Here is a 27,901-nt window from a genome sequence, read left to right as displayed (position 1 = left end):
TGCATCAGACATCTGACGATTCTAGCATATTTGTTTCAAAGACAAGCTTATACTACAATTCACAAGAATTTTAGCTTGCTAATAAAAATATCCCTACCACCTTATTTACTGGGACAAAGCTGGTTTTATCTTCAGTAAATAATACCACATAGCTAGAATATGTTATTCCCATCATTATCATCAGCAAATGGTTTCAGAGTCATACATAGAGCAGTGAAGTTTTCCTCATGTTATTTCTTTGCTTTCCTCTCTGACACTCACTTACCAAGACAATAAAACATGTATGCAACAGCAACCTTTTCTTTACTCATTTGGCTGTTTAAGGGAGGGAATTTAATGTTCCCATGAGGAAACAAGAATCTCTCAGGGGTTATGCTTTGTTGACGGGTCACTTGAAAATATTCCCAGCATTCATACAATTTGGAGGAAAAAAAATGAAACCGGATTCTGTGGACTTCACTGAAGCAAAAATACTTGGTGGCTCCAGTTTTGTGAGTTCAGTGAAAATTGTGCCTTAGTAAGGCCACCAAAATTGGGCTTTAAACGATATTTAATATTAATGCTGAGGTTTTAATTCTCTCATCTATGAGAGATTTCAAGCCATGGTTCTCACAGCAAACACAAACTTACCACTTGCACTTAAGCTGCTTTCTTGTACCGTGTCTTATGAGATGCACACATGACAAGCTTGCATTTGTTTTGGGAATCGTACCTAAATATTCTGACTCCTGTGTGGAATTAAAATCTTCCATCTTGACAATACATTTATGCCAGATTCTACACTCTATCCTGTTTTTAAAGAAGGAAGAAGAACTTTGTATGAGAAAATCTGAGGAGAGTGTTTTTAATGACTAGGAACTTGGAATGACCTCAACCGTAACTGGATTTAGTCCGTTGCAGCTGGAACGTTTGGTTTATATTGTTACTGGTTAATTGCTGGTGGTTATGAAGTATCACATGAAGGCTTTGTATGTAATTTTGCAACTGCAGTAAGTTCAGTGCTGCAGGCAAGATTGTTTTGAGACGCTGTCAAATGCTGCCCAAAAATAGCATCCAGTCCTGTAAAACCCTGAATGCAGTCCATTTCAAACACACCTCTGCCCCTTTGGTTTTATCATTTAACTTCAACATTTTTCCTTCCTTGATTATTCTCTTCTTGCCAAAACAAACAAGGTATCCTATTTTGTAAATTTTGTGCTAGTTGCTCCCTTTAACCTGTGACGTCAAAATGACCAATTCTGAACAATGTGATGGCTCCACTTCTTGAAACCTGTACCCCAAACCTACACATTCTTGTAGAAGTTGGAAGATTTCTTAAACTATTGCTTTGCTGCATCTTGGTTATTGATATTTTCTTGAGAAAGAAAAATGAAAGGGCTTACATTTTCAGAAGTGACTAGGGATTTGGGATGCCTTTGTCTTTGGGTGCCTACTTTGAGGTGTTTTACCGCAGCTTAATACCTCAAACCATGGTTTTTGCTGTATTCAGGAACAGCTCATTTTGACTTTCTCTTGCTGTCCTTTTTGTATTGTTATTGGTTTTCCTAAGAAATAGAAAGTTCATTGTTAAAAACACTGAAATACAATGGTGTCAGGTGCATCAGAAACTTACAGATGCTGGTTTTGTGGCTGCATGATAAAAGGTGCACTCGCTTTACAAACCCTCCTGGTGCTACACAGACTAATCTAGCCTGAGCATAAATGTACAGTCTATTCTTGGCCAAAGGAATAGCATCTTCTGTACCTCTCACAGGTTGTTGAACATTAAACTGTGAAAAACTATAAAACATACCAGGGGCTAATGATCCTCTGGACACAGTAAAAAGAAACAAACAACGAAGACAACAGACCAGATCCTCAAAAGGTGCAAAGTGGCAAGGTTACTACTGACATAGGGCTCCTTGTGTCACTGTGACTCTTAGGGAAGAAGTAACAGTGCTCTGGAGTTAATGCCTTCTTCCCTTTCAAGAACATAAACTGTTAAGGCCACATCTGGAATTAGTAAATTCTCACTGAGGTTTCATCCCTTTGTTTCTCTGGGGCTTAAGTCTTGGCTCATTGCCCCATCACCACAAAGGCTATATTTCATCCCAAAGCACTTCACAAAAAAGTATTTTATAAACAGCACGCCAGGGTCACTTCAACCAGCCCCGGAGTGAAATGCTTGAAAAATCCAGCAGTTGTGCAATAGTGCACGATGCTCCACAACCACTTAGGCCAGGAGGAGAAAAACTTGAAACTGTAGGGGGAACTTAAATAAAGAGAAAGCAATCACTCCACTTGGAATTAAGCCAGAGTGCTAGCCTGCACCCACTTTTCAGAGTCTCGTGGGTTTTTAAGGCCCTCTAATGCCATTTAAGCCATGCATTCAGAGAAGAACACCATCTACTGATTCATCAACTCCGTTTCTAATCCTTACATCAGTGGTTCTCAACTGGGGATAATAACATCCTTTCTGGGGTGTTACAGTAATATTAGCACTGTAAGGTATACAGACACCTACCTACACATAATTCCTGAGATAAACTGAGAGACTTCACATAGGAATCCATAATGGCAAAAAAAGTTGGACTTGCTGTGGTTTTTCTGAATTCTTTGCAACAGCATAATTGCTCTGTTATTTTATGTAGTCAAGAAATGATTACAATTAGTTTTTGCAATTGGGTGCTGCTAAATTCAGGAAAGTTATGAAGGAGTGCCTTGGGTCGAGAACCACTCCCCTGGGCGCTCTAGGTTCTCTATCCAAATACTGAACTAGGCCAAACATTTTTATCTTGTAAGATATCCTGTTGTTCCATTACAATGAAATACATTTACCAGGCATAAGGGAGAATGCTGAAAAAAGACCAACTTTAAAATACAGCCTTATGCCAAAAGACCAACTCTAAGATACAGCCTAAAATGGAACACCACTTAAATGCCGAGTAAAATAAAATATCATTCTTAAGGCTACCGACCAGATGCCACAGCCCGTATGGGTGGATGATCTTAAAATGTCCTCACAGTTTAGACATGCAATGTTTAACATTATTTTCGAAGTAAGCCTAAGAGGACAAGACTAGAAAATTCACAAGTCTTATTCAATGTGCAGACCAGCATTTAAATACCATTGCTACACTAAGTAAAGGTCTTTGTCTGAGATCTCTTCCTGTGAATGGGTCTGCCACAAGAAAACAAAACAAAACAAAACAAAACAGGTAGAGCTTTTAAAGTAGACTTTTCAAAAGCGTATCTTCCAGCAACAATCTGATCACGGCATTGCTGTATTAATAATATGCTTAAATTCCATAGGTGAAATACAAATAACTATGAACTCATACAGAGATAGATAACGACTAGTCAGTCTGGTGCCTATTTACATCTTAATTTACTGTCGGCAATTGGCTGCATAAAAATTTGTGATCATATCTTGACAATCCTATGACAACTGCAGTTACATAGTACTACATGGTGTTCCAGTAAAATCCTTTTAAAAAAAAGATTTTACTGAAGCACCATCCTGCTGCATTCCACAAACAGCATAACTTCTATTCACTGTAAGCCTTCATTTCCTCACAGTTTTACACCTGGATATGGGACATTTTCTTAATTCCCTTCCCCCATCGTTCATTTCCATTTGAAATTGATGAGACCAAAAACCCCAGACATTTTTCAGTATCAAAACATTAAAAACCTAGTCATTTTGCCAAAGCACAGATTAGCAGACAACCTTGTCTACGTTTGGTATGAAATTTTGAAAGTTCAGAGAAAAAAAAAAAATCAAGTGGAGAATGCCAATCGTGTATGCACAACTGATCAACTCATCTAGTTATATACTACTTAAATAATATCATACCCCCCCAATGTTTTCAGGGGTATTTTTAAAATTAATATAATTATTGCCATAGAAAGACAACATAGCAGGAGATGACCCTGATGTTGTCATAACACTTCACCATTTTTATCTGGCCAGTTTTATGTTATGACCATTAAGAAACCAAATAAACCTAAGAAAGTGAAAGGCCCATGAAAGGTCAGAAAAATTAATAGACCCTAATACAGTTTCATTACAGATGAAATCATCAATTGTGTCAGTACCTCTATTTGCTTTCTTTCATATAGCTTCAAAAGCCTGTCATGATTTTAACAGACCTTGATGCACGCATATTTGAGGTGGGGGGGAAGGTACATTATTGAACAGCACTAATCAACAAGGTCCTAATTTTGTACTTTAACAATCACAGTACTTCAAATGTTTGCCAACAAAACCCCACCCAAACCCCAAATTAGTCAGATTATTTTTAAATGCAATTCACAGGATATCAGCAGCTACAAGATTATGAAAATGGCATGTATATCTGCAGCAGCACAAAATCTAAACCCATATATGATCCAGACATCAGTGTTTTCTCCCTTAACTATCATGATGTCTATTCCTTATAGAACAAGCATCTGTCAGGTTTGAAGGAACCAAAAATAGCAGAGACCTTTTCAATAGAACAGTTTGCTTTATATTTATAACTCTATACTGTACTTGCAGTGTCTGGTTATACAGCTATAAAATATGTGCAAGATACAATAAATTATCCAGCTTTGCACTGCATCATGCAGTTAGCTATCATTTACCTGCATCTCATCCTTCTACATATTCCTTACAATACATAGGGTAGATATTTTAAAATTCAAGAAACATTTGCGTCTTCAAGAACTAACATGTAGGCTGACATTACACAGCAAAAACCTTGTGAGAACAAAAACCAAGCACACTGATGTATAAAACCGAGAGCCTACCTGAATTCTTCAAATGCATACATGGCCTAGTAACAAGACAAATTCGCTGAAATTTAAAATATTCTTCTTAATGTGCAGGAATACCATTTAGTTTGTCAATCTGCAGCAAGATGCATAATTAAGAGACAGTATATTGCAAATATTCTGAAGGGAAAGGGTATGCAGATACTGGCCTGCAGCCTACAGCTCAGCCAGCTGCTGACAAGCAGCAGCTAACAGGGAAAGGCGATAGAGTACCATGTGATCATTCCAGCAAGTCTGATTAATGCAGTATACTCCAAGAATACAGCCCGGTATCTTTATTATTCTAGCCAAATAAGTCAAATACTTTACATGACAGACTCTGTAGCTAAATGATTGTTCACATTTTACATCAGAATCAGACAGAGGACAAAGAGAAAGCCAACTAACATACGGTATTAATGTTTCAATCTGATAGATTAATTAGGCCCATCTACACTGATTTTCTTAGCTTGCAGTGATATTTACTATCTCATGGTGTTTTTTATGCATATTGAATTGTCAGTGTCACAACAGAAGATCAGCACCATAAGCCCCCCCTCCTATAAATGCCAGAACATATTAAGTAGTTTTTCTACTGCAGACTATTCCTGACCATTTAACTCCTTCACCCCTGAATTCTCTGCTATCACATTCAATTTGTAACAACATGTGTGGAATGTGCCAAGTCAAATTCAGGCTTTAATGCCAAAAAATCACAGGAGTGCAACTGAAGAGAGACGGATAAAAGCCAAATAGTCATATTTTAAAATAAGATAAAAATAGAAATGGGAAGAGTTGACAATTCTGTGATTTGTGGCATGTGATTCAAGATTCTTCAGCTGCCCAGTCACAGACTAAAACACCCCGGGAAGTTCTTAGATGAAGAGAACACATGTTCATCTGAATGGAAAGTTTCCCCAAAACAGTGACAGAACTTAAAGCCTTTGAAGTCACATGATGAAAACATGGAACAAGGGAGTGTGACAGGATGCCACCAAAGTACAAATGGTATACAGCAAGAAACTGGAGCTAAAAGATATTCCAAGCACAGGCTATGGAGAACAAAATTACATCTAGTATATGTAGAGAAAGGGGAAAAAAACAATAAGGAAGATGCAGGACGCACTCCTAGAATGCTTCAAAAGACCAATCATACGCTCGTCAGTAACAACCAGAGAGAACCTTATTTTAATAAGCATGATTGCTAAAGAAAAAAAAAAGTAGAAAATTAGAAGACAATAGAGCTGTCGTTCCCCTGCCTGCTGAGCAACACACCACCACTGAGGGGAGCTGAAGACTGCTAGAAACACTGCTAGGATCAAAGCCATTATTTGTTTAGGCAGAACCTGCACCTCGTGAAGGTTCATTGGAGGATTCCAAGAAGCTAACCCTAAACCCAAGGAGCCTTCAGAGAAGAAGACACCTCCAAGAGAACCAACCTCCACTACAGTCTTAACAAAAACTTGACACTACATTTTTCTGGAGCAAGAAGGGTTTTTCTTTAGGGATGAAAGTAGGAAAGGAACAGTGAAAACCCTGAATTTGATTGTGTAACAGAAAATAAGTTGTGACAACAGAAATAAAAACTCCTGTCATAATAACATTACATGCCCTGGTTGGCCAGTGTGTAATGTTAGGTTTTGATATGCCTGCTATAAAAAGTTGTATTACTGTTACAATATTGCAGTAATAAGAATGCACAAGATTAAATTTTCCCTTTGGTTATGCCCTTTTGATATCTGATGTAAACAAAGGGTAAAATTTGGCCACAGAAGTATGAAAGTATTTTATCCTCTGAAATGCATATTAAAATGCAGAGGTGAAATGAAAAGTGAATACTTTTGATCTACTTACCGGGTGTAGGAAGGGAAGAGACTGAAGCTACCAAACAGAAAAGAAAGTCACCTTCTTCAAAATACAATCTGGTGAAAGCACATAAAATACCTAGACACAAAGGTCTAGGTATCCTGGCACAACTGAAAACAACAGAAGTTTCATCCTAAGCTACAATGAAACCAGGATTTCAGCTTCAAAGTCAAGGTTAAGTCTGGAGACAGCCCACAGAAATGAAGAAAGAAAATTTGAAGGAGGGTCACCCACCTAATTTTTGCCCCTAATCCTGGTCTGAAGACAGTGGCTAAACTGCTGTTTATTTCAAAGGAAGTGTGCTTGGCCAGTGTGTGTAATGTTCGGTTTTGATACGCCTGCCATAAAAAGTTGCATTTAAAAAAAATGTATCATTCTTCCAAAACAGTAATCTATCCCTCTTGGATTTGAGCTCGCTAAATCACTGTCATGACTTTCAATGCTGCAACCGCTGTGAACAAATATGCAAAGAAACAAGCTGCTGTTCAAACCATGACATGGTAATCAATGGCCACTCTGTCCAGGCTGCAGGATGCTGCAAAGGGCAAACACCCTCCAGAAAGCTTTTACAACAGTGGACCTTTACTGAAAATCTGACATTTAACAAGTTACCTTAGTTTCAAGCCAATGGTTTCTCAACTACTTGTAGAGTTCTGTACCATCCATTTAGGAGCTTTGATCTACACAGTGGAAGGAACTGTCATTTCTTGAAACAAAATAATGGAGAGTCCCATGATGAGGAAAAATCTGACCATATACATGTCGCATTGTCTACATCAATGAAGATTAGTGTATGAATGCCCAATAGTCTGTATAACTTTAAAAAGTATAATGAGCACAGGAGGCAGCAAAAATGTCAATGCCTTATGGATCAATAAGAATGGAATGATCCTGCCAGAAGCTTCTTAAACAGGGTTGCTAACCCAATTATTATTATTATTATTTACTGAGTCCATAAAATTCTTTAACTGATATATTTTACAAAATGTGAATGTAACCTTTCTGCCAGGCTCCGAATGGCAGTAACAAGGGTCACATTTGACTTTAAGGGTTTAACAACAACTTTTAAATCTGGCCTGAGCCCACACCAAGAAACCTGAAAAGCAAATGTAACTGTTGGAACAAAGTGAACAAACTTCCCCACTCACAAGTAATGTTTTGCTAAAACAGAGTTTATTACATGTGTAACAAGGGATAAACATACAACCATAGAGAAAACCTTAACCATTAAACACTGCCACCCTCCCTGTCCTGCCTAGTGTCTCAGACTGCCTGGGGCTGCACAGACATGCCCACCTTCAGGCAAACAGCTGTTACAAGCAGGCAATGGCCTATAGGATACAGTGGCAGCATGCGACTGGGGAAGGGGGGCTCCTGTGGCCCACAAATCCAGACAGAGAGCTCCCTGCAGGGTGCTCACCCACTCGGACACGAAGTGGTGTTGCTGTGGTCTCACTGTCCATCAACACTGGCATCCAGCTTCTTTCTGATAACAGATCTTCAATCAAGCTCATGGTTTCTTAGTTTTTTTATGGACAGCTCCATCCCTACCCCTTTTCTCTCTCTTTTTTTTTTTCCAGACAAGAGTTTTTATCCTTTTCTTTTTTTACAAAATGCCTGTAAACTTACAAATAGCTGGCAACCCTGATCTTAATCAAACTTCAATTTCTCATATCCATGAGTAAGAGTAGTGAATACTGGCTTTATGGTATCTAGGAGAGAACAAAAGGAGCCATGTGCATCAGAAACCACAAAAGGCAAAGAATAATTCAGTGATAAGTCATTTGTTTCAGCTGGGTAAGCAGGGAAAGTACAACTGAAGATAAATACCTACCTCATACCCAAACCCGTAACTGTGGAATAGAACAATAAATCCAAATTAGACTTAGTTGGACATTGGGAAATTATAATTATTGGTAATGACAAACAAGGACTCCCACTCCTCATGTTTGAATCTAATCCAGGTTGCTCAAGCAGTGATAGCTACCATAATCTATTACAATTTGACAGCAATTTAGTGGCTTCATGTAAAATATGCTGGTGGTTTATCCAATATAGAAGTGTTCAAATAACCAAAATTGTCATCCTTATTGGTCATTCTGGCAGCTGAGCAAGAGGATTTGAAATATGACAATCTAGAACAGGCCAGAAGCAAATTGGCTTGGTCAGCAGGTAAAATCCACCCTTTGGGCTTAAGTGGGGTTGAGGTACCTCAGGAATGGTGGTGACCTTCTGCACAGAACTGAATTTCACCTTGGATTGAGCTTTTACTCTCTTGCTCTGTGCTGGACTCATTCTGCTGACTTCAGTTGCCATGACGCCTTCCTAGATCCCAAATGATATCGTCTGGTATCACAGACCAAGATATTTTAATGAAGTACTTACTTATCTCAAAGGAAAAAGTTCACTGTGCAAGCATTTATCACTGGACTGGGTCATGATTTCAGGAAAGCAGTATTTAAACTACTATGAAGAAGGAAATGGCTGGGATGATCCAGCATTTATTTTCAATTGATGAGGAAGAAGACAGAGTGGCAACAGAGCAGAGAAATAAGGAAGGACAAGTATATACACTGAGCAGTACTGATATTTATACAAGCACTATTTTTTTCTGCACAGTGGTAGATACAGTAATCAGATACCATCCAGAGATACTGTTTAAATATCTCCTTTCAATACAATTTTCTTTGTGTTCAAAAGTCCATTTGTTTGAATTACAAAAATAATATTTGAAAGTATTATCAGAGTGTGGGAAGGGAAGGGTTTTTCTGGTACTGCACCTCCTGGAACAATTAGACTCGCCTTGTAGACTTTTACGAATAATGGCATGCATGTTCAGCACCCGAGGTGCTGGTATTAATACTTTGCATGGCAAAGTAGCAACACTGCTCACAGTCAAATTTCATCCAATTAAAGAGAAGGGGAAAATGAACAAGTCCCATTTTCAGCTGTGGGATTTCTAACATGTTTTACCGTGAGACAGCATGGTTTAGATAAGATCATTTTTGTATACTTCAAGAGTGATACGGATTGAGAAATACATTACTTCGTTCAGTCAGTGGTCTTCATTTAAATACCACATACATTTTTCTATCACCAGAAAAAAACCTATCTAAGAAGAAATATTCTGAGGTAAAGTGTTACGCATATCCAGAATCTAATTCCACCCTTCCTCATGCCTGCACAATATAATCAAGAACAAATTTCCCCCATCTTCTTTACTGTTATTAATAGCAACTGTATAAATTCAAATACAATTTGTTTTTGAAAGAAAAACAACCCAAAACACAAACTAGCATACAAGTAATGCATTAATGAGCACATCCTGTTTTCCAACTTGCCTGTCACATTCACATGCCTCTGTAGGGACCCAGTCACATAGGTTTAAGAATATTCCAGAACAAGGATATTTTCACAAAGTCTGCCCTGACTACCCCCTAGACTGCGCCTGGAGATCAACCACTTCTCCCCTGCAGTTTTATAGTCCTTAAACATCACCATGGGAATGGGTGTCCTGAAGTCAAATCCCAAGCCTGTGCTCTGACACGATAGCTTTGCTATCACCCCACTGGGCTTGCATCCCATTTTATTTAATAGACACTCTCTACAAGGTGCTGATGAGCACATAACAGCAAATCATCCCGGCACGGAAATGAAAGGCCTTTTCAACACAATCACTTGCTGTGTTTTATATCTCAGGGAAGGAGGTCGGAGGAATGAGGAGAGAGACCACAATTTCCAGTGTTTCCGCTTGGATTTCAGAGTCATCAGAATTTAGTGATAAATTAGAAACTCAAAGTTGAGTGCAAACCAATTAAATTATTGGTCATTTTAATTTGGTATTGCCCAAAGACCCCAAAGACTCTGGGGCCCTATTATGCCGATAGCTGTATAAAGTGAGAAAGGGTCTCTATTTTGAAGAGTAAACAGGTGAAATGGATAACATACGCACACCAGTGGAGTGTTTGAACTAGATGTCAAATTAATTAGGAAAGCAAGGCAACTAGGTCATTATCTATCTTAAAATCTAACCAGCTTCCATACCAGACAGTGTTTGAAAAATTCACATATACAACCACAACCTTAAAAATAAATTATTCACTTGGATTTTTGACTCCTTAAAGAAAGGGATTTAGCATACTATAAACCCTGGACCAAGGAAAGCTACAGAACTGCATGAATTTGAAATTAAAGGCAGACAGGCAGTAATGTCTTACTTAGTTCTAGATGAACAATAGTAAGCCACAGTTTTTTTGTAGGGGAGAGTTTATTATTATTTTTTATAGAGCTTGACTTTGCAATTAGGAAATATACTACTTCAAGAATCATAAGATGACACACCGATAAAATATTACAGTTGTTACTGATCAGTATCTTAATACAAAAGCTGAATAGTAAACAGGGATGGCACTAAAAGGAAATAAATAAAAGCAGCTGTAGGTTTCAATTTGGAAACTTCTCCCAGGCACGTCATACTTGAGTAAACTGGGCTTTTTTGGAAGAAGGGTAAAGCAGGGGAAAAATCAATGGTGTTGATCATATTGTGTGTAGTGACACACAATGATTACATATGAAGGAAAACAATCTCTGAACTGATATCCATCAGTAGACTCAGTAGACATCCAGAGCTTTTTTGGCTGTCAACGCACTGATAATGTGCCATTTGGAGGTGAGTAAGCATGTGTATGCTATACAGTGGAATACAAAAAAGAGTATTTAGATGCCATCAAAAATACTCTGCATTTATGCAGTAGATTTCAAATAACCAAATGGCCCAGGGGATCTTATAAAGCATTTAATTACATGTTGGTGGTGTGTTTGCAGTCAAAAGTGGCAGCCAACATGAACTAAGCTACTTCCCACACACAGCTGAGCACATTAATGCCTATTAATGCCTGGATATCATTATCAAGTGTGTTGTCAGGACATGGTTTATTCTTACCCTGTAAAAATATTACCATGTATTCCTTGACACCTTCCTGAGTAAACATAGGAAGGAGAACAAACCTTATTAACATTTTGTCTTCCTATAGCACAGCACTCCCTAATTACATGGTAAGATGCAGCAAAGTGAACTATGAAGATTAACTTTCAGACTACAAATGTATACATGCTGAGGGCCAAATCTGGCTCTCATTTACACCAAGGCAACCCCCATTGCAGCCAATAGGATTGCTCAGGTATACACCACAGTATAATCTGGCCTGCTGAATAAGGTTTCTGTAGTTAGTCTGTCTGAGACTCTCTTCTGAAAGTTTCAGTGGAATGGGTATAACACCTAAAGTTCGCATTGCCAAGTAAAAAGAGAAGGAAATCAACCCACTATTTTTATTATTCATTATAATGCACTAATAGCAAGTAACTTCCTAATGTACAGTTCCTTGCTTTTTTTTCCCTTTTAAATGGTCTAAAATCACAAAGTCAAGCTTTTGCATTTTATTTTTGTTGTTACATAAACATCTCATACTGGTAGGAGTCCCTATGATGTGAGCTAATGTTTCAAGAGGCTGTTGGAAAAGGGTATACATTTGAATGAAAGAAATAATTTCTACATCATAACTGACACAAAAGGCACCGTTAGACAGTTCATAGGAATACACTGCAAAATTTAACAGAACAATAAACTCAGGTTCTCCATGATTTCAGAAGATTGATCACTCACACTTTCACCAGAAACGTATATTTAGAGGTGAAAGGCTACTCAAGTTTTCACTTCTGTTCATCCTCAGAACGGATGAATGACTGCAGGCACTGTGTATATTTCAAAGCTGTAGTAGGGCTGGAGAGATGGTCCAGCAGTGATGGTCCAAGGAAGATGCAAGAAGCAAGGCTTGTTTGGTACTATCTTCTATTGGACCAACTGGATAGATGGAGGAGAGTATTTGTCCAGCTATTTTGTTGGAAGTTAAACAGCTATGGTCTGATTCCATTAGACCTAAGCCTTCAGTGAAGGACCTCTGCCTAAGGCCACATCATACTGTTTAGGTTCCTCTCCCTGTGGGCATTAATGAATACTGTATGACTGTCTACCTCAAGCTCAGTAACAACCAGTATGTGTACACCCCCACACTTGACAATAAAGAAGTCAATAAAGAACAGTTCTACTGTGCTCTTGACACAGTCCTGACTGCCACCGCCAAGGAAGACAACCTCATCCTCACGGGCAACTTTAACGCAAGAGTTGGGCAACACTGAACTCTGGAATGGCACCATTGGGAAAGAGGGGGTGGGGTAAGTCAATTCCAATGGTGTCCTCCTCAGCAAATGTGCAGAGCATGACTTGCTCATCATAAATACCATCTTCAGACAGGGTGACAAATATAAGACCACTTGGAAACATCCACACTCCAATTACTGGCATCTTCTTGACTATATTATTTTCAGAGACTGTGACTACTGATGTCCATATCACCTGAATCCTGAGAGGGGCAGATGACTGCTAGATGGACCACCATTTAGTCAGATCAATCATGGGCATGCAGCTTGCATCACAACACTGGAAACAAATGAAAGGAATGTGGAAGAGATTTAACATCAAGGCACTCCAAGACCAAGCTAGATGCAAGGCTCTTCAACAATCCCTTACTGAGAGGCTTTCTGACCTACCTAATGATGTCAAGGACATCCAGGCCTTAAGAGTGTTATGCACCGAATCAACTGGATACTCTTACCGTCACCAAGTCTGGTTTGACAAGAACAATGGGGAAAACCTTGCACTTATCCATCAGAAGAGAGCCACATTCTGCAGTTGGCAAAACGAACTCTCCAACCAGCAAAAATGAGAAGCTTACTACTGGCTCAAAGCTGTAGTCCAAAGGAGGCTATGGGACATCAAGAACCAGTGGTGGCAAGCGAAGACCATGGAGATTCAGAGTTTCACTGACCAACATGGCAAGAGAACCTTCTTTCAAGCAGTAAAAGCCATCTACGGACCATGTTCCAATGGCCCATCCCCCTTGAGATCCCGAGACAGCTCCACCCTTCTCACAGACCATGTATCCAGCAAGCAACGCTGGAAGGAGCACTTCAAGATGCTACCCAACCATGAATCTGAGGTCTCAGCTGCCATTGAGCCCATCCTTTAACACCCAGTAACAGAACCTCTTGCTGATCCCCCATCCTTCAAGGAAGTCTGGCGGGCCATTACTCAGTCCGAGAACAAAGGCGCCAGGCCCAAATGTGAGGGAACTACCGAGGCACTGCCCTCCTCTCCGTTGCCAGGAAGATTCTTACTTGTATCCTTCTAAATCATCTTCTCCCTCCCCGCCCCCCAACCCTTGTTGAAGATGTCCTTCCAGAATCCCAGTGTGGCTTTAGACCATCTCGGGGTACCACAGACATGATTTTTGTTGCACAACAGATCCAAAAGAGTGTAGAGAGCAACATCAGGAGCTGTTTATGGCATTCACTGACCTAACCAAGGCTTTCAATTCCATCAGTCATGAAGCCTTATGAAATGTGTTGGCTAGGTTTTGTTGCCCACTGAAATTCATCAGTGTCCTCAGGCTACTCCATGATGGGATGACCACCACAATGTATGCAATATATCAGAGACAGACCCATTTACTATCTGTACTGGTGTCAAGCAGGGCTGCACCATCACCACAACCCTTTTTTTCATCTATTTTACTGCAACTGCTTTCCTCCTGGAATTGGGGTTGAGTATCAAATGAATGGTCAGCTTTTCAACCTGCAGTGCCTTCACAGCAAAAGTTACCAAGACTGGCATCACTGACCTTCAGTGTGCTGAAGCTATGTTATCCTTGCGCACACCGAGACCAATCTGCAGTAAGGCTCCTGAGAAAAGGTCACCGGTTATCACAGCCTAGGACTTTCCCTTAACATTGGGAAGACCAAGGTGCTCCCATCAGCCTGCCCCAGCACAAGTTGTCCCCCTCCCCCAACAAATTACTACTGGTGGAGAGCCCCTGGAAAATATCAAGCATTTCCCATACCTTGGCAATCACCTCTCCCAGTCAGTCAGTCTTGACGCAGAAATTGAACTGAGGGTTCGCTGTGCCAACATAAATTTTGGAAAGCTGTTTCTTTGTGTCCTTGCTGACTGAGATCTGCAGATAGAAACTAAGGTCTGTCTACAATGCAGTGGTTATCCCCATGCCCCTCTATGGGTGCGAGGCATGGGTGACATATCAAAGCCATCTTAAATGCCTGGAATAGTTCCATCAGCATTGGCCCCTGACAGCTGTTTCAAGACCCTGGGTTGTTGGAGGCTGGGTCTAACAATCAGCTGATTATTGGCCAGCCCAGGGGAAACCCCAGCTTTGGAGGCAACTGAGTACTGGTTGCAGAGCTCCAGCATGCATTTACATACTGTACCAGACTCTGGGGCGAGCCTCAGTTGAGAAGGGACCATGAATTCACCCCCTGCCTGAACTCCAAATCTAATATCTAACATCTAATACATAACACCACTGAATCTGGCCCCTCTCACTAGATGACTGACTTACGTTTCAAGGATTAACTGTCAACTATTTCAGTGCTGGATGAAATTATTCTTCCTCCAGATAGCAAACGTGTTGGGTGAGCAAGACACGACCCTTGATGTCAGACTGCAGAATCATTTTAGCATTACCAAATGCTTTTCTAGAAGTAGCCAGGTAAGACTGGCCACCACACAAAGCATCCCAAGTCAAACCCGCAGAGTTATATATGGGATAGGTATGAACCAATCACCTTTAAAACTTCAGTTAAAACTATAACTGGAAAGATTCTGGATATAAAGCCTGCAGGCCAGCAGAAGGTGAGCCCACTGAACACCAGCCAAACCCTGCTCCTCTTGCTGACAGGTCTTCCTGCTGACTTCAGTGGATCACCCATGTCCTTCCACATGTTCATCCACTGCCTCCACAACAGAGTCCCAAATCTGTTTCTTTAATCTGACACCTCCCCTCTATTCAACCCCAAATCTCCAACTGTTGCTTCATGCCTTTAGCATCTTCACACCCCAGTGTCTCCTTGTTGCTACTATGAATTCCCATGTCAATGTTGTTCTTTATCTTACAACTATAACTTTCTCCTTTAAGCTTTTACTCTCTCTAAACTATCCCTACTCAGGTTATTCCAAAATGCTGTTACTCATGTTATCATCCTCCTCGTCTTCTCACCATATTACTCTATGGTGAGTAGAGTACACCTTATCACCAGGGATCCTGGTTTTCTCCAATTTTAAAAAATCCTCAATTTTCAGATAAAAAGTAACCCCAAATCCACATTTTTCTGTAATTAAAAAAATATATATACATTTTCTTTAAAAAAAAATCCCCAATTTTATATCAGAGAAAACCAGGATCCCTACTTATCCCTCTATCCCTGTCACCTTCCTCCACTATTTGTCTCTATTTTCATTCTGCACTGAAAGTCCCAAAAAAGATAGTTCAGGGTGACACAAATGAGGATGATTTTAGGAAGAAACCAACCCTCTACATTTCTGAAGTCATCCCTATTGAAACCTGTGTTTGTACACCAAGATGTGGCACTGAACAAATAAATCAAGGGCAAACTAAGCCAAAAACACTAAAACCTCTTTAATCCACCTAATAATTCCAAGCAACATTAGCACGTTTTAACTTGCTTTTCAAAGTCAGTTATATACTCCACAATTTCTGGTTAGTCTTTTTAAATGAAAAAATAATTCTGGAAACACAGGACCCAATACTTGCTCTCCACACCTACTGCTGGAGAGTCTTTACTGAAGACCCATATAAAGGAAACTGTCCTGGAGCCAAAATATTCTTTGGTGGCTGCCAAGCTTGGAACAACTTTCCATATATGGCTTTGAGCAGCACATCTTTTCAAAGCCTTTCTAATCTTAGTCACCTCATGAAGAATCACATTGTTTATAAGTGTCTGGTTTGCTGATATTAAAATACAAGCATAGATGCTCTGAACGTTCGAAGGCTGGCTTCAGATCAAATTGGACTGGAAATTCCATGAGAGTTCTGCAATCTCCTAGTTTGTGAGAACAGTCTTCATGCAGTATGTTGGCATTTTTCTACCAGTCTCAGCTGAAACTAGAAACTGTACAAATGCACGAAGTTGAACATAAAGACACCCATTCTCTTGGAAGAGAGTTTCAAAAGGATTTAGGAATTTAACAGATTCATATTAAAGTCTGGACTAAGTTTGGGATAAAGTTTTTACTTCCCTAGCTAAAACAATGGATGGTAGAACAATTCTGATATCTTTTTAAAAGTTTCCTGCTAAGTCCCTCATATGCAAAGTATATGGCTACTTTCCAGAAAATTCAAGAACTAAAACACACTCACTGCACGGTTCATTGGGGGACATACGATAACTTCACTCAAAAGGTAAAAACTTTAGTTCAATGTCAACAAAGCACACCCCTGACCTAACTCTAATCTCTGATTTCCAAAGGTGGGGCTCCATTTACTTACTCCTTCTTGTATTACCCCAGAAAGGGAAATAATCAAGTTTCTTGTCTGAAGTCCTAATTCTGCAAAACTGTACGCATACATGCCACTTTATTCACATGAACAGTCCTGGCAGAACTACCATTCTAAATTTATTATTTTGCACATTTAGAGCTTATATTTTAGTTTTTCTTATATTTTAGTTTTTTCCATATACTGTAATAGCATAAACTTATACTGTATTCACACAACTGTATGGAGTGGGACCAGCTGTGCTGGTGGAGTCTTTCAACTGACACTCTTGGCTAAATATTAAAAAAACCTAATTCTTTCTTTAAGACTTTTATTAAAATATGTTTGTAAATATTGTGAAAATACATCTTAACTGGTAATTTCGCACAATATTTTCATGTTCAAAAGTGAAATATATACAGTGGCATCTTTTCTTACAGTTAATTTTTCCCTTTAGAATTGTATTATTAGTATTTCACCTTCTTTGTGTTATTTGATTAGAAGTGCTTTCATTTCTTATATCTCATGATAATCCATGCTCAACAAATATAGGGAAACTTTCTTGAGAAGAAAAATGTTGTCATTTTCAGATGCATCTATCTTTGCATCTATGCTGTGTCCATGTATTGCATTCATTGTGTAAAAAAGTTCCAGGACATAGATCAGATTGAGAGGAAGGAAGTTGAAGAGGAAAAAGCATTCAGAAAGCAGGACAGGGGAGCTTGCTGTAAAGTACAGTGTACCAAAATCCTCTGATGCTGTTATCAGCTACTCCAAAGGTACAGAACAGGACTGGTCAAACTTCCTAACCTTCTAGCTACACGCCAAAAATCTTGGCATGCTCAAGAGCCACAGAATACAAAATCTTTTAGGATGTGCATGCCCTGAAACCAGAGTCAACAGAATCTGTACTCCATTACTTCTCTTTCTTTGGGTGTCACATTTAAACTGCCTAGGAGCCACATCCAGCTCACAAGCAACCATTTGGTTGCTGATGTACAAATCTAATAAAGTAAGTTGTCCATGAAAGCTCATGCCTTTCTAAACCAGTTAATCTCTAAGATGCCACTCTATCCTACCTTCTGCCTGATAGGCTGCAAACAGACATCGTCTTTGTGCCTCCATGAAAATGTTTATGATGGTACAAAAGCCAAGTGAACAGATGTCCAAAGTCCTTTGTTGTACTGCAAATGCCTGCATTTGTGAGCATGACTAAGCCTAGTAATAGTTTTGCTGCCTTTTTGCAGTGAATGTGTGTTTGCTTAAGAGGTGGGAGAGCACAGGCAGCCTAGGGCTGCCCATGCTCTCCAGCTGCCTCAGACAGGCTTTCTGGGGGTTTCAGGGACCCAGTCATACATACCCTCTAAATCCCCCTTCAAGGGGAATTCCTTGGCCACATGTCTGCAAGGGCAGGGCTCCCCACTCTGGGCACAGATGAGTGCCCTAGAAATTCCCCTACAGGTAGATTACTGGGATGTGCATACTGCACTGCCATGCCCCGACCCAGCGCATGCCTCTGAATGTGGGGGTACCTCGGGACACTATTCCACAGGACTGGACCCTTGAAGCCCCACAAGTTGCAGGGGCCCAACCCTGTGGAACAGACACCCCAGCAACGTTTTCAAATGTCATTAAATGGATCAGCTGGGCCAGGCCACATCCCAGCACAGCTGGACTGACTCCAAAGATGTCTATTTATGCCCATGTAGACACTAATATTCTGTTGCTCAGGTACAGAGGGAAAGAGGAAAGGAAGATCTAGACGATGGGTAATGCCTGGGTGAAATACATTCATCCTGGTAAGTCAGCATTTAAAGAGGTTTTTCAAAGATTCTTGGATTTTTACGAACAGAACGGGTCATTATGATCACCTTATCTGATATCTTGCATAGCACATGGGAATTTCCCCCAAGCCCTTAATGTAACCACAAGCTCTTAACTTGCATATTAATTAAGTCATACCATTTAGACCTGAAGCAAGACTGGATGAGGTGGAGAATCACTCTGAAAATCCCTCCACATGATCTTCAAGGTCCCATCACGTTAGTATTGAAATTTCATGAGAAATATTCTGAGTTAGGTTTCAGTCCATAGAGAATTTACTATATTCCTCAGTAAACTATTCCAATGGTTGCTTCCTTTCATCATTAACATTTTGCACTTTATTTTCAGTTCGAATTGGTCTCAAGCCATTGGCTCTTGCTGTGCCTTTTTCTGTCAGATAGACAGCCCTTTAGCATCAGTTGTCTTTTTCCTGTGGAGATATTTATGAACTGGCAAATCACCTCTACGCCTTCTTTTTGTCCTGATGCTAACAGTTTCTATAGTACTTTAGCTATGTTGGTTAAGCCAGCATAACTCCAGCGTTAATGCAGCTAAAAGGGCACCTATTTTGGTATAGCTTAACATTCATTAAACTAACTGGACCAACTCTATGCATCTCATGTTTTTTAAGACCTCACATCATTCTTGTAAATTTTCTTTCCAAATAATCTCAAACTTCCCATTTCTAATGGCTCAAGTCACATCTAACATATATCAGAAGATTTCTAGACAATTTGGTATCATCTGTTCAGGATACTTTGGAAGTATGAAAGTGCCTACTGTGATGAATAACCAATGATGTCAACAGCAGTTCTGTTCATGCAAGCCATGGATAAACAGGCTTTAGTCAATTTTAAAGCCACAAACTTTGCCCAACAAAAAAGACAGGGACTGAAAGAATTAATATTAAGAGCAAGCTGCACAAGGGAATAAGGAGAGTGTCCACTGGGGGGAAATAAGGTTGATGTGTCAATACATTTGAACCTGGAAGTCTTCAGAGAACCAATATATGCCTATAGTAAATAACCCAATACCTTTCATAGCAAGTAAACATCCTGAGCAATAAATTGAGCCTATAATTCAAATAACAGTCAGTTGCCACATAGGTAGTTTTGGCCTTACTAGTAAAGAACCCAGGAGATGCTGGGAGATGGGTGCACAGGTGGTTTTCTCTTCTCTCCTGCCAGTGAGTGGACGAGGCAGATGGCATGAAACGTGCATCGCGGAGACCAGCTGGTGGCTACAGGAATGGTGCTTCGAGGAGGGCTTTGACTTCCTCAGCCATGACCAGCATATCACGACAAGAGACATGCTGGGATGGGACGGGCTCCACCTTTCCCCTAAAGGTAAGCGTGTGTTCTCTTCTAGGTTGGCGGACCTCCTCCGGCGGGCTTTAAACTAGGCTCGTTGGGGGAAGGGGAAGATGAGGGCGGAGGAAATATCAGACTGCCAGACCAAACAGCACCCACAACTACAGCCCAGCCCAGACCAATGAGCAAAGCGAATAAACAGGTAAGAGATAGGGGCCAGGGTAACACTGGGGCTAGGGGGTCAGTACACACACCCACAGGAGGCCTCAAATGCCTCTACACAAACGCTCGTAGTATGGGCAAAAAGCAGGAGGAACTCACCCTCCTGCTGGCTGACACCAGCCCGGACATAGTGGGGATTACGGAAACGTGGTGGGATGCAATGCATGATTGGGTGGTGAATGTCAAGGGCTATAGGCTGTATAGGAGGGACAGGATAGGAAAGAGAGGTGGGGGCATGGCGCTCTATATTAAGGAGGAATACACATCCTCATTAATTAGCAAGGAGTCAGGGGAGGGGCACTCTGAAGTGCTTTGGGTTAGAGTACAAGGCAGTCGAGGGGAAAGGGACTTAACGGTGGGAGTCTACTACAGACCTCCCAACCAGGGAGAAGAGCTTGACCAGGAATTCTTGGGTCAGCTCACAGAGGTAGTGAAGGCTAAGGATGTGGTAGTCGTGGGGGACCTGAACTTCCCGGCCATCTGCTGGGAAGAGCAGTCAGCCAGGTCTGACCGCTCACGTAGGTTCTTGGCCAGAATGCAGGACCTCCATCTAACCCAGGAGGTGCACAGCCCCACCAGGGGAGACGCCTTGTTGGACCTAGTGCTGGCCACGGGTGATGACCTGGTGAGGGGGCTGCAGATGCTCGACCACCTGGGCAACAGTGATCATCGCCTGCTGGAATTCACCATCCAGCACAAGGTGGCAAAGGCATGCAGTAAGGCAGCGGCCCTAGATTTTAGGAGGGCAGACTTCAACGAGCTAAGGAGGATAGTTGGAGAAGCACTGAGGTCCCGGAGGGGAGGGGAGCGAGTTGTCCAAGGAGAGTGGTCGCTCCTTAAGGAGACGATCCTCCAAGCCCCAAGGAAGGTAATCCCAATGAGGATCAAAGGGAGCAGGAGATCACACAAGCCTCCGTGGCTCACCAAAAGCATCCGGGAATGTCTCCTTGCTAAAAAGGAGGCTTACACCCAATGGAAAGAAGGGCTCATCACCAGGAAGGACTATTCTGTAGTTGCTCGGGGATGTAGGGGGGTAGTTAGGAAGGGCAAGGCAGAGATGGAACTGGGGCTAGCTTCCCAGATTAAGGACAATAAGAAGTTCTTTTTTAAATACACAGGGGGTAAAAAGAAGGTCCCGGGTAATGTGGGGCCCTTGCAGGACGCCATGGGAAACTTGATCGTCACACCAGACGGCAAAGCTAACATGTTTAACAATTTCTTTGCCTCCGTCTTCCTAAGCAGGGACCAGAACAGCCACCTCCCTGCTGGCCCCCCCCTCGGGCCCCAGGGGAGGCACACCTGGGCCACGGGTTAGCGAGGATTTAGTTAGGGAGCTTCTGGAGGGGTTGGACGTGTTCAAGTCAGCCGGCCCAGATGATCTCCACCCTAGAGTTCTAAAGGAACTGGCCCAGGTCATTGCAAGTCCCCTGGCACAACTTTATGAGCACTCGTGGTGCTCTGGTGAGGTACCGGAGGACTGGAAGAGGGCCAACGTGGTCCCCATCTTCAAAAAAGGGAGGAAGGAGGACCCGGGAAACTATAGGCCCATTAGTCTTACCTCGATCCTAGGCAAGCTGTTCGAGAAAGTTATGCTGGCACACATCCAGGTGGGGCCAGCAGGGGACTGCATGCTTAGGGGCAACCAACATGGGTTCATCAGTGGCAGGTCCTGTCAGACCAACCTGGTGGCCTTTTACGGTCAGATCACCAGATCATTAGATGCAGGGGTAGCAGTGGATATAGTCTTCCTGGACTTCCGGAAGGCTTTTGACACTGTCTCTCACCCCGTTCTCATTAAGAAACTGGGGGGCTGTGGTGTAGACACCCACACAGTCAAACGGGTCGCCAACTGGCTGGAGGGCCGCACCCAGAGGGTGGTGGTGGATGGGTCCTTCTCAGCCTGGAAGGACATGGGCAGCGGGGCTCCACAGGGCTCGGTCCTCGGGCCCGCACTGTTCAACATCTTCATCAGTGATTGGACAAGGGGGTAAAAAGCACCCTGTTCAAATTTGCTGATGACACTAAGATGTGGGGGGACGTGGCCACACTGGAAGGATGCAACAGGCTACAATCAGACCCAGACAGGTTACAAGGGTGGGCAGACAAGAATAGGATGGGTTTCAACACAGACAAGTGCAAGGTGATGCACCTGGGGAGGAACAACCGGCACCATACCTACAGGTTAGGGAACTCCCCTCTTGTCAGCACGGAGGCGGAAAGGGATCTGGGGGTCATCACTGACTCCAAGATGAACATGGGCCGGCAGTGTGGGGAAGCAGTCAGGAAGGCCAGCCGCACCTTGGCATGCATCCACAGATGCATCTCGAGCAGGTCCAAACAGGTGATCTTCCCCCTCTATGCAGCACTGGTCAGGCCGCAGCTGGAGTACTGCGTCCAGTTCTGGGCGCCGCACTTCAAGAGGGATGTCGACAGCATGGAGAGGGTCCAGAGGAGGGCCACTCATATGATCAGGGGACAACAGGGCAGGCCCTATGAGGACAGGCTACAGGACCTGAACCTGTTCAGCCTCCACAAGAGAAGGCTGAGGGGGGGATCTTGTGGCCTGTTATAAACTAGTCAGGGGGGATCAGCAGGCATTGGGGGAGTCACTGTTCCCCCGAGCACCGCCAGGAGTGACCAGGAATAACGGTCACAAGCTGGCAGAGGGTAGGTTTAGGTTAGATATCACGAGGCACTACTTCAGAGTCAGGGTGGCTAGGGTCTGGAACCAGCTTCCAAGAGAAGTTACCCTGGGGCTGTTTAAGAGGAGGTTAGATGCACACCTTGCTGGGGTCATTTGACCCCAGTACTCTTTCCTGCCATGGCAGGGGGTCGGACTAGATGATCTGCTCAGGTCCCTTCCGACCCTACAAACTATGAAACTATATTTGCACTTAGGATCTGCAATAACTGACTTCTCCAATTCATGCCCTTACAAGCAGTGACAGAGAGTACTGACATCTGGCCAAATAGCATTAGAACCAGTTAAGGAGGGACAAAGCCAAGGGCCTGACTTTCTATGATGCTCCAGCAACTACTACAAAGATATTTACATAATCACAACAATCTCTGCTCCATATATGTATACACCGAGTTTGGCCATCTGAAAAGCGGCCAGACTAGAATTCATTTATTTATTTCTGTACTTGTTCACCCAAGAAGAGAAGAGAGTAGAACAAGAGTTACAGTCTCCATTGCCTGCTCTCCAATTCTTTTAGCAGTCTCGCAGATGGCTGAAAAGAGGCTTAATAATCAGTTGGGATGAATGATATAACAGCCCCTAAATTGTCCTATGCATAATCATTGATCTTACCTGAAGGTTTAGAAATGGCTATAATCTAAATACATTCACATAAAGGGAGTATTCCTTGAGTGTCCAGGGTGTGGGGGCAAAGTAACCCATCCTGATTTTCATGACAGAATGAGCATTTGGGATTTGTGATAATTAATTTAACTCCTAACTGTTCCTCAGAACCCAAGATTCTAGGTGTCTCAGTTTCTGTGTTCAACTTGAAACACCCTGAAGAGGCCTGGTTTCCATTGCAATGACTGCTCAGAATATCCCAAAGTGCAAGCCAAATTCTGTGAAGTCTCAAGGGAGCATGTAAAAATTGATGTATCCATGTAGAACCCCTATTCCCTTTGGAAATGGAGACCCTGAGCATGACACACTAAGAAAAACAAAAAACAAAAACAAAAAACCACTTTCATGCTTCTTCCTTTCAAAATGGAAAAAAAAAATGGGGGAAAAAAATCTACCAGCCTCGCAACACAATATATATTTCTGACTCTGGGGTTAAGGACTGGCTGCATGGCATTAAACTGGAAAAGGTCATCTTTCAGAGTTTCAAACATATGTGCTTCATAATAAAGCAACTATAATGTACACTTACACCCTTTGTGAACTTGCATAAATCTTCTCCAGTTCAATATGTACTTCCAACCCTTCCCCTGTGTTAACTCTGTAATGCGCTCATCTTTCACACTTTGTTGGGGAGTTCAGGAACACAAGACTGGATATGGCTCAGAGTCCAGTCCCTTGCAAATGGAGACACCCATGTAAACAGACACTTGTATAAGAGTTCACAAGAACGCCCTCTGCAATCCTTCCTCCACACCACACAGCCATATCATCTAGCACCCTCCACCCACAAACATGCCATGACAAACTTAAGATCCTTAGTATGAAAATCCTTTAAAATAGTGTCACCAAGAAAGAGCAGGAGAGACCAAGGGTGCCACCAAAAAGTAAGCCTTACTTCCACTGGGTGGATGTAAACTGTGAAGTCTGGATCCAAATTTTAGTCAAATCAAGAGCAAACATTTAAAATTCTGCTAAAAATGAAGGAGGATCTTGGCCTACTTAAAAAAATTCCTCACTCCATGAAATGACTGGTGTTTTACTCCCCTACCTCCAGAGGTAACAGGCTAACACCCTAGAGTTAATGAGCTTTCAAGGATGAATACAGTCAGGTTGTCCATTAGCTGAAACCTTCCATGCCGATTAAAAAAAAAGCACCGACTTTCTGTGGTTCAGCTGGAAGAAATCTAATCTCCTTCTGACTTCCTGGTTCCTAATGAGAGCCAGAGTATATGCTCCAAATGGAAACACCAGGGTCAAAATATATGCTATATTTTTGTTATGTCTTATGACTACACCACTGAAATCAATACACAGAAGTCTTTTAAAAGGATATCTGGCCCAATGGAACCAGCTTAATTTAGGGTCTAATCTCATCTTCCTGTTTTACATTATATCCTTCAAACTCTTCTTTATTCAGAAAGAAGTCTAGGCAATGCTTGAACTTGCAAACAAATTCATGGCCTCCGATTACGCTTCCCATAGTCAGCCAGTAAAATTACATTATAGCTGGCATAACTGAGAGCAGCTTTTAGACTGCTCTAAATTATGACAGGGCCCCAAGATGGCTCCGAGTTAACACCCCTCTCCACCTCCTCTCCATACCCCCACTACTCAAAAATGTCGATCCAGCTTCTTTGCATTTGTCATCCCTGGCAACACAACAGCCCCAACAATACTGCTGCAGTTGGCATAACCTAGTGGTGGAAATATCACTCTAAGCCAGTCCAGTGGGAGATGTTGCATCTCTGACAAGCCCAGAATCAAGTCTTTCATTTACAGAGCCCCTTCTCAGTTTACCACAACAGAGACTTCAGTCCTATTTCCCACTCATCTGGCCCTCTCCCAGTAACTGAGTTTACTTACTACTCTTCAAGTGAAGCAGTTCTGCCCACATTTCCTATTTATTCCCTTGTTTCCTTAGCTTTGGTTTCCTTCACTTTTCAAAACATTCTCCAGCAGCTTTAGCTGAAGTTTATTTCAAGGTTAGCAGGTCATATACCTTGAATAGCCCCAGTCTGGTCTACTTTGCTGCTAATTTCTATGAACTCTTTTGAGTCTGCCTCGGCCCAGGCCACTGATTCTTCTTCCAATTCCAGGAGAGTTGAAAGACCTTCATCCCATGCCCCAAACAACTCTTCCCTTGCTCAGTATCACCTTCTGCTATAATACCTACTTAGCTCCTTCTTTGGACCATGTTGCATTTTGCATGTAGGCCATGTTAACTACATATAAAACACAAGCAGCTTTCAAGCAGTAAAGCATGTGTTGAGTATGATCACATAATAGCAAAGTTATGACTTTTCCCAGGAGGAGTATCTCCACATTATATTAAGTAACACATATTCAGCTATTGTTAGAGTGCTCCACGGAGATATTTTGAGTTCAAGATTTCAGTGCGACACAAGGGCTGGGACCGACAATCAGCTGATTGTCAGTCCCAGCCCCTGAACTGCACTGGAGCAGATTCAAGACTCTGGTGTGGTGTCCGACAATAAGTTGATTGTTGGTCACAGCTCCAGCACCAGAGCTAATTCAAGTCTGCCAGCAGCAGAGACCTAACTCCATGGATCCAGTGGCAGGCATAAACCTAATGGCAGGAGCAGCACGCTCTCTCTTGCTTGGTCCCCTGTGCCTCCCCTTACGCACCACCAGTGAAAGAGACCCAGCTCACCCCAGCATGCCAGAAGCAGCTACTCCCAGGATGGGTAGTGCTGGGCAAGTGGCAAGGAGCCTGCGGGCTCTGGGCTCGAAGGCTGCACACCCTCACAGGCAGACATGCAAGCTGCAGTGCCCAGAAAGCATCAGGGTTAGTGTCCGAGAAGCGTAGCCAGCTTCATCCAGAGCAGGCTGAGATCACAGTAACCATTACTGTGTGACTGCTCAGCATACCTTCTAACTTTTAACACAGCACGGTAATATTTACCACAATCTCAGATAAAACACGTGATAGGTTTCTTGTGCAACCAGGTTCTTTAATCCTATGTATTCTTCAGAAGCAACTCTTAAATAGCTATGTACTTAGAAGTAAATACAGGAAACTTAACATGCTGCTTTCGCTCACTGCTGCCCTCCTATGTTCTCCAGATCTTTCATTATTTTAAGTCTCTGCTCTAACTACAAATGGTGATGTGTTCAGAAAACCTCATAAAGCACGACGCCCGACAATGAAGTGGTATAAACAATAACCATTAGGTCATCTTCTCCTAGGACCTTAGGTCAAAAGTTGTCTCATAAACCTTAACAGTCAGCTTTCGAGAACTGTGGTCCTAGATATATAGGAAATAAAATGCACATGAAGAGTTATATGTACATTTCATTGTCAAATGAGTTTAGATACCAGGGTAGTAGATAGCCCATGTACACAAACTGCAAAGCTTATCAGAAAATGCGACTATTTCTGGAAAAACACTCACAAAAAGTTATCCTTTCTGACCCTCCCCCCATCAAAATTGGAAAATTTTGCATCTCTGATACAACTTTCTTTACAACAAATCCAAAGCAATTCCTCCACAGCAGTTGTTCCTGACATTTTTAGAAGAAAGTCACCCTCAGAAAATGTCAGCTCTTAGATGTCACTCATTTTTTGACTACAGAAAAATAACAGAGTGATTAATCTACTGCAAAGCACTTAAAAAGACCACAACAGGGCACGGTTTTTAACACTGTAGACCAGGGGTAGGCAACCCCCAGGAGGAGTACCACACTGTGGCACACAAAGGCATTTTGCTTGGCACGTGTGCCTCAGGGTGGACGCTGGGGAAGGGGCCAGCGCTGCACTGCTACAACAAGGATCATGACTCCCTTGCTCTCCACCCCGGCACACCAACATTTTCTAAGTCAAATGGCAAGGTTGCAGGTGTTTTTGGCACTCTGCCCACAAATGTTGCTGACCCCTGACATAGATTCCTTTGAAACCTCTGGGTTTATCTTGTGAATTGTGTGTAGTTATTTGCACATCTAACATTGTTAATGATTTGTAGCACTTTGTGGCACCCTTAAAAGGATCTCTCAGTACCCCAGGGTGATATACACCACCCCAGTTGAGAATCACTGCTCTCTGCTAACTGACAGATACAATTTCTGTGTACGGGGCAGGAACAGGATTTCTTCCAGTGTATCCTGTCCTTTAACATAGATGA

General features: G+C 42.1%; 2 protein-coding genes across 8 annotated transcripts in view; both read right to left on the bottom strand.

The window, feature by feature from the left end:
- Positions 1-4,808, bottom strand: part of EVL (Enah/Vasp-like) — a 206,019-nt gene extending 201,211 nt beyond the window's left edge. For both annotated transcript variants that reach the window (XM_090034011.1, XM_090034012.1), the window contains exon 1: positions 4,771-4,808. In XM_090034011.1, the coding sequence (XP_089890137.1) occupies positions 4,771-4,793 (23 nt within the window). In that variant the 5' untranslated portion in view covers positions 4,794-4,808. The remainder of the gene's footprint in view (positions 1-4,770) is intronic.
- EML1 (EMAP like 1) overlaps positions 1-27,901 on the bottom strand; it is a 338,018-nt gene that overhangs the window by 86,380 nt on the left and 223,737 nt on the right. The window lies entirely within an intron of this gene.

The sequence above is a fragment of the Crocodylus siamensis genome, chromosome 2 (assembly GCF_052110815.1).
Source record: "Crocodylus siamensis isolate JL-2025a chromosome 2, ASM5211081v1, whole genome shotgun sequence".
Lineage (NCBI taxonomy): Eukaryota > Metazoa > Chordata > Crocodylia > Crocodylidae > Crocodylus > Crocodylus siamensis.
The sequence above is the reverse complement of the archived record's forward strand: the minus strand, read 5'-3'. Positions and strand labels throughout refer to the sequence as shown.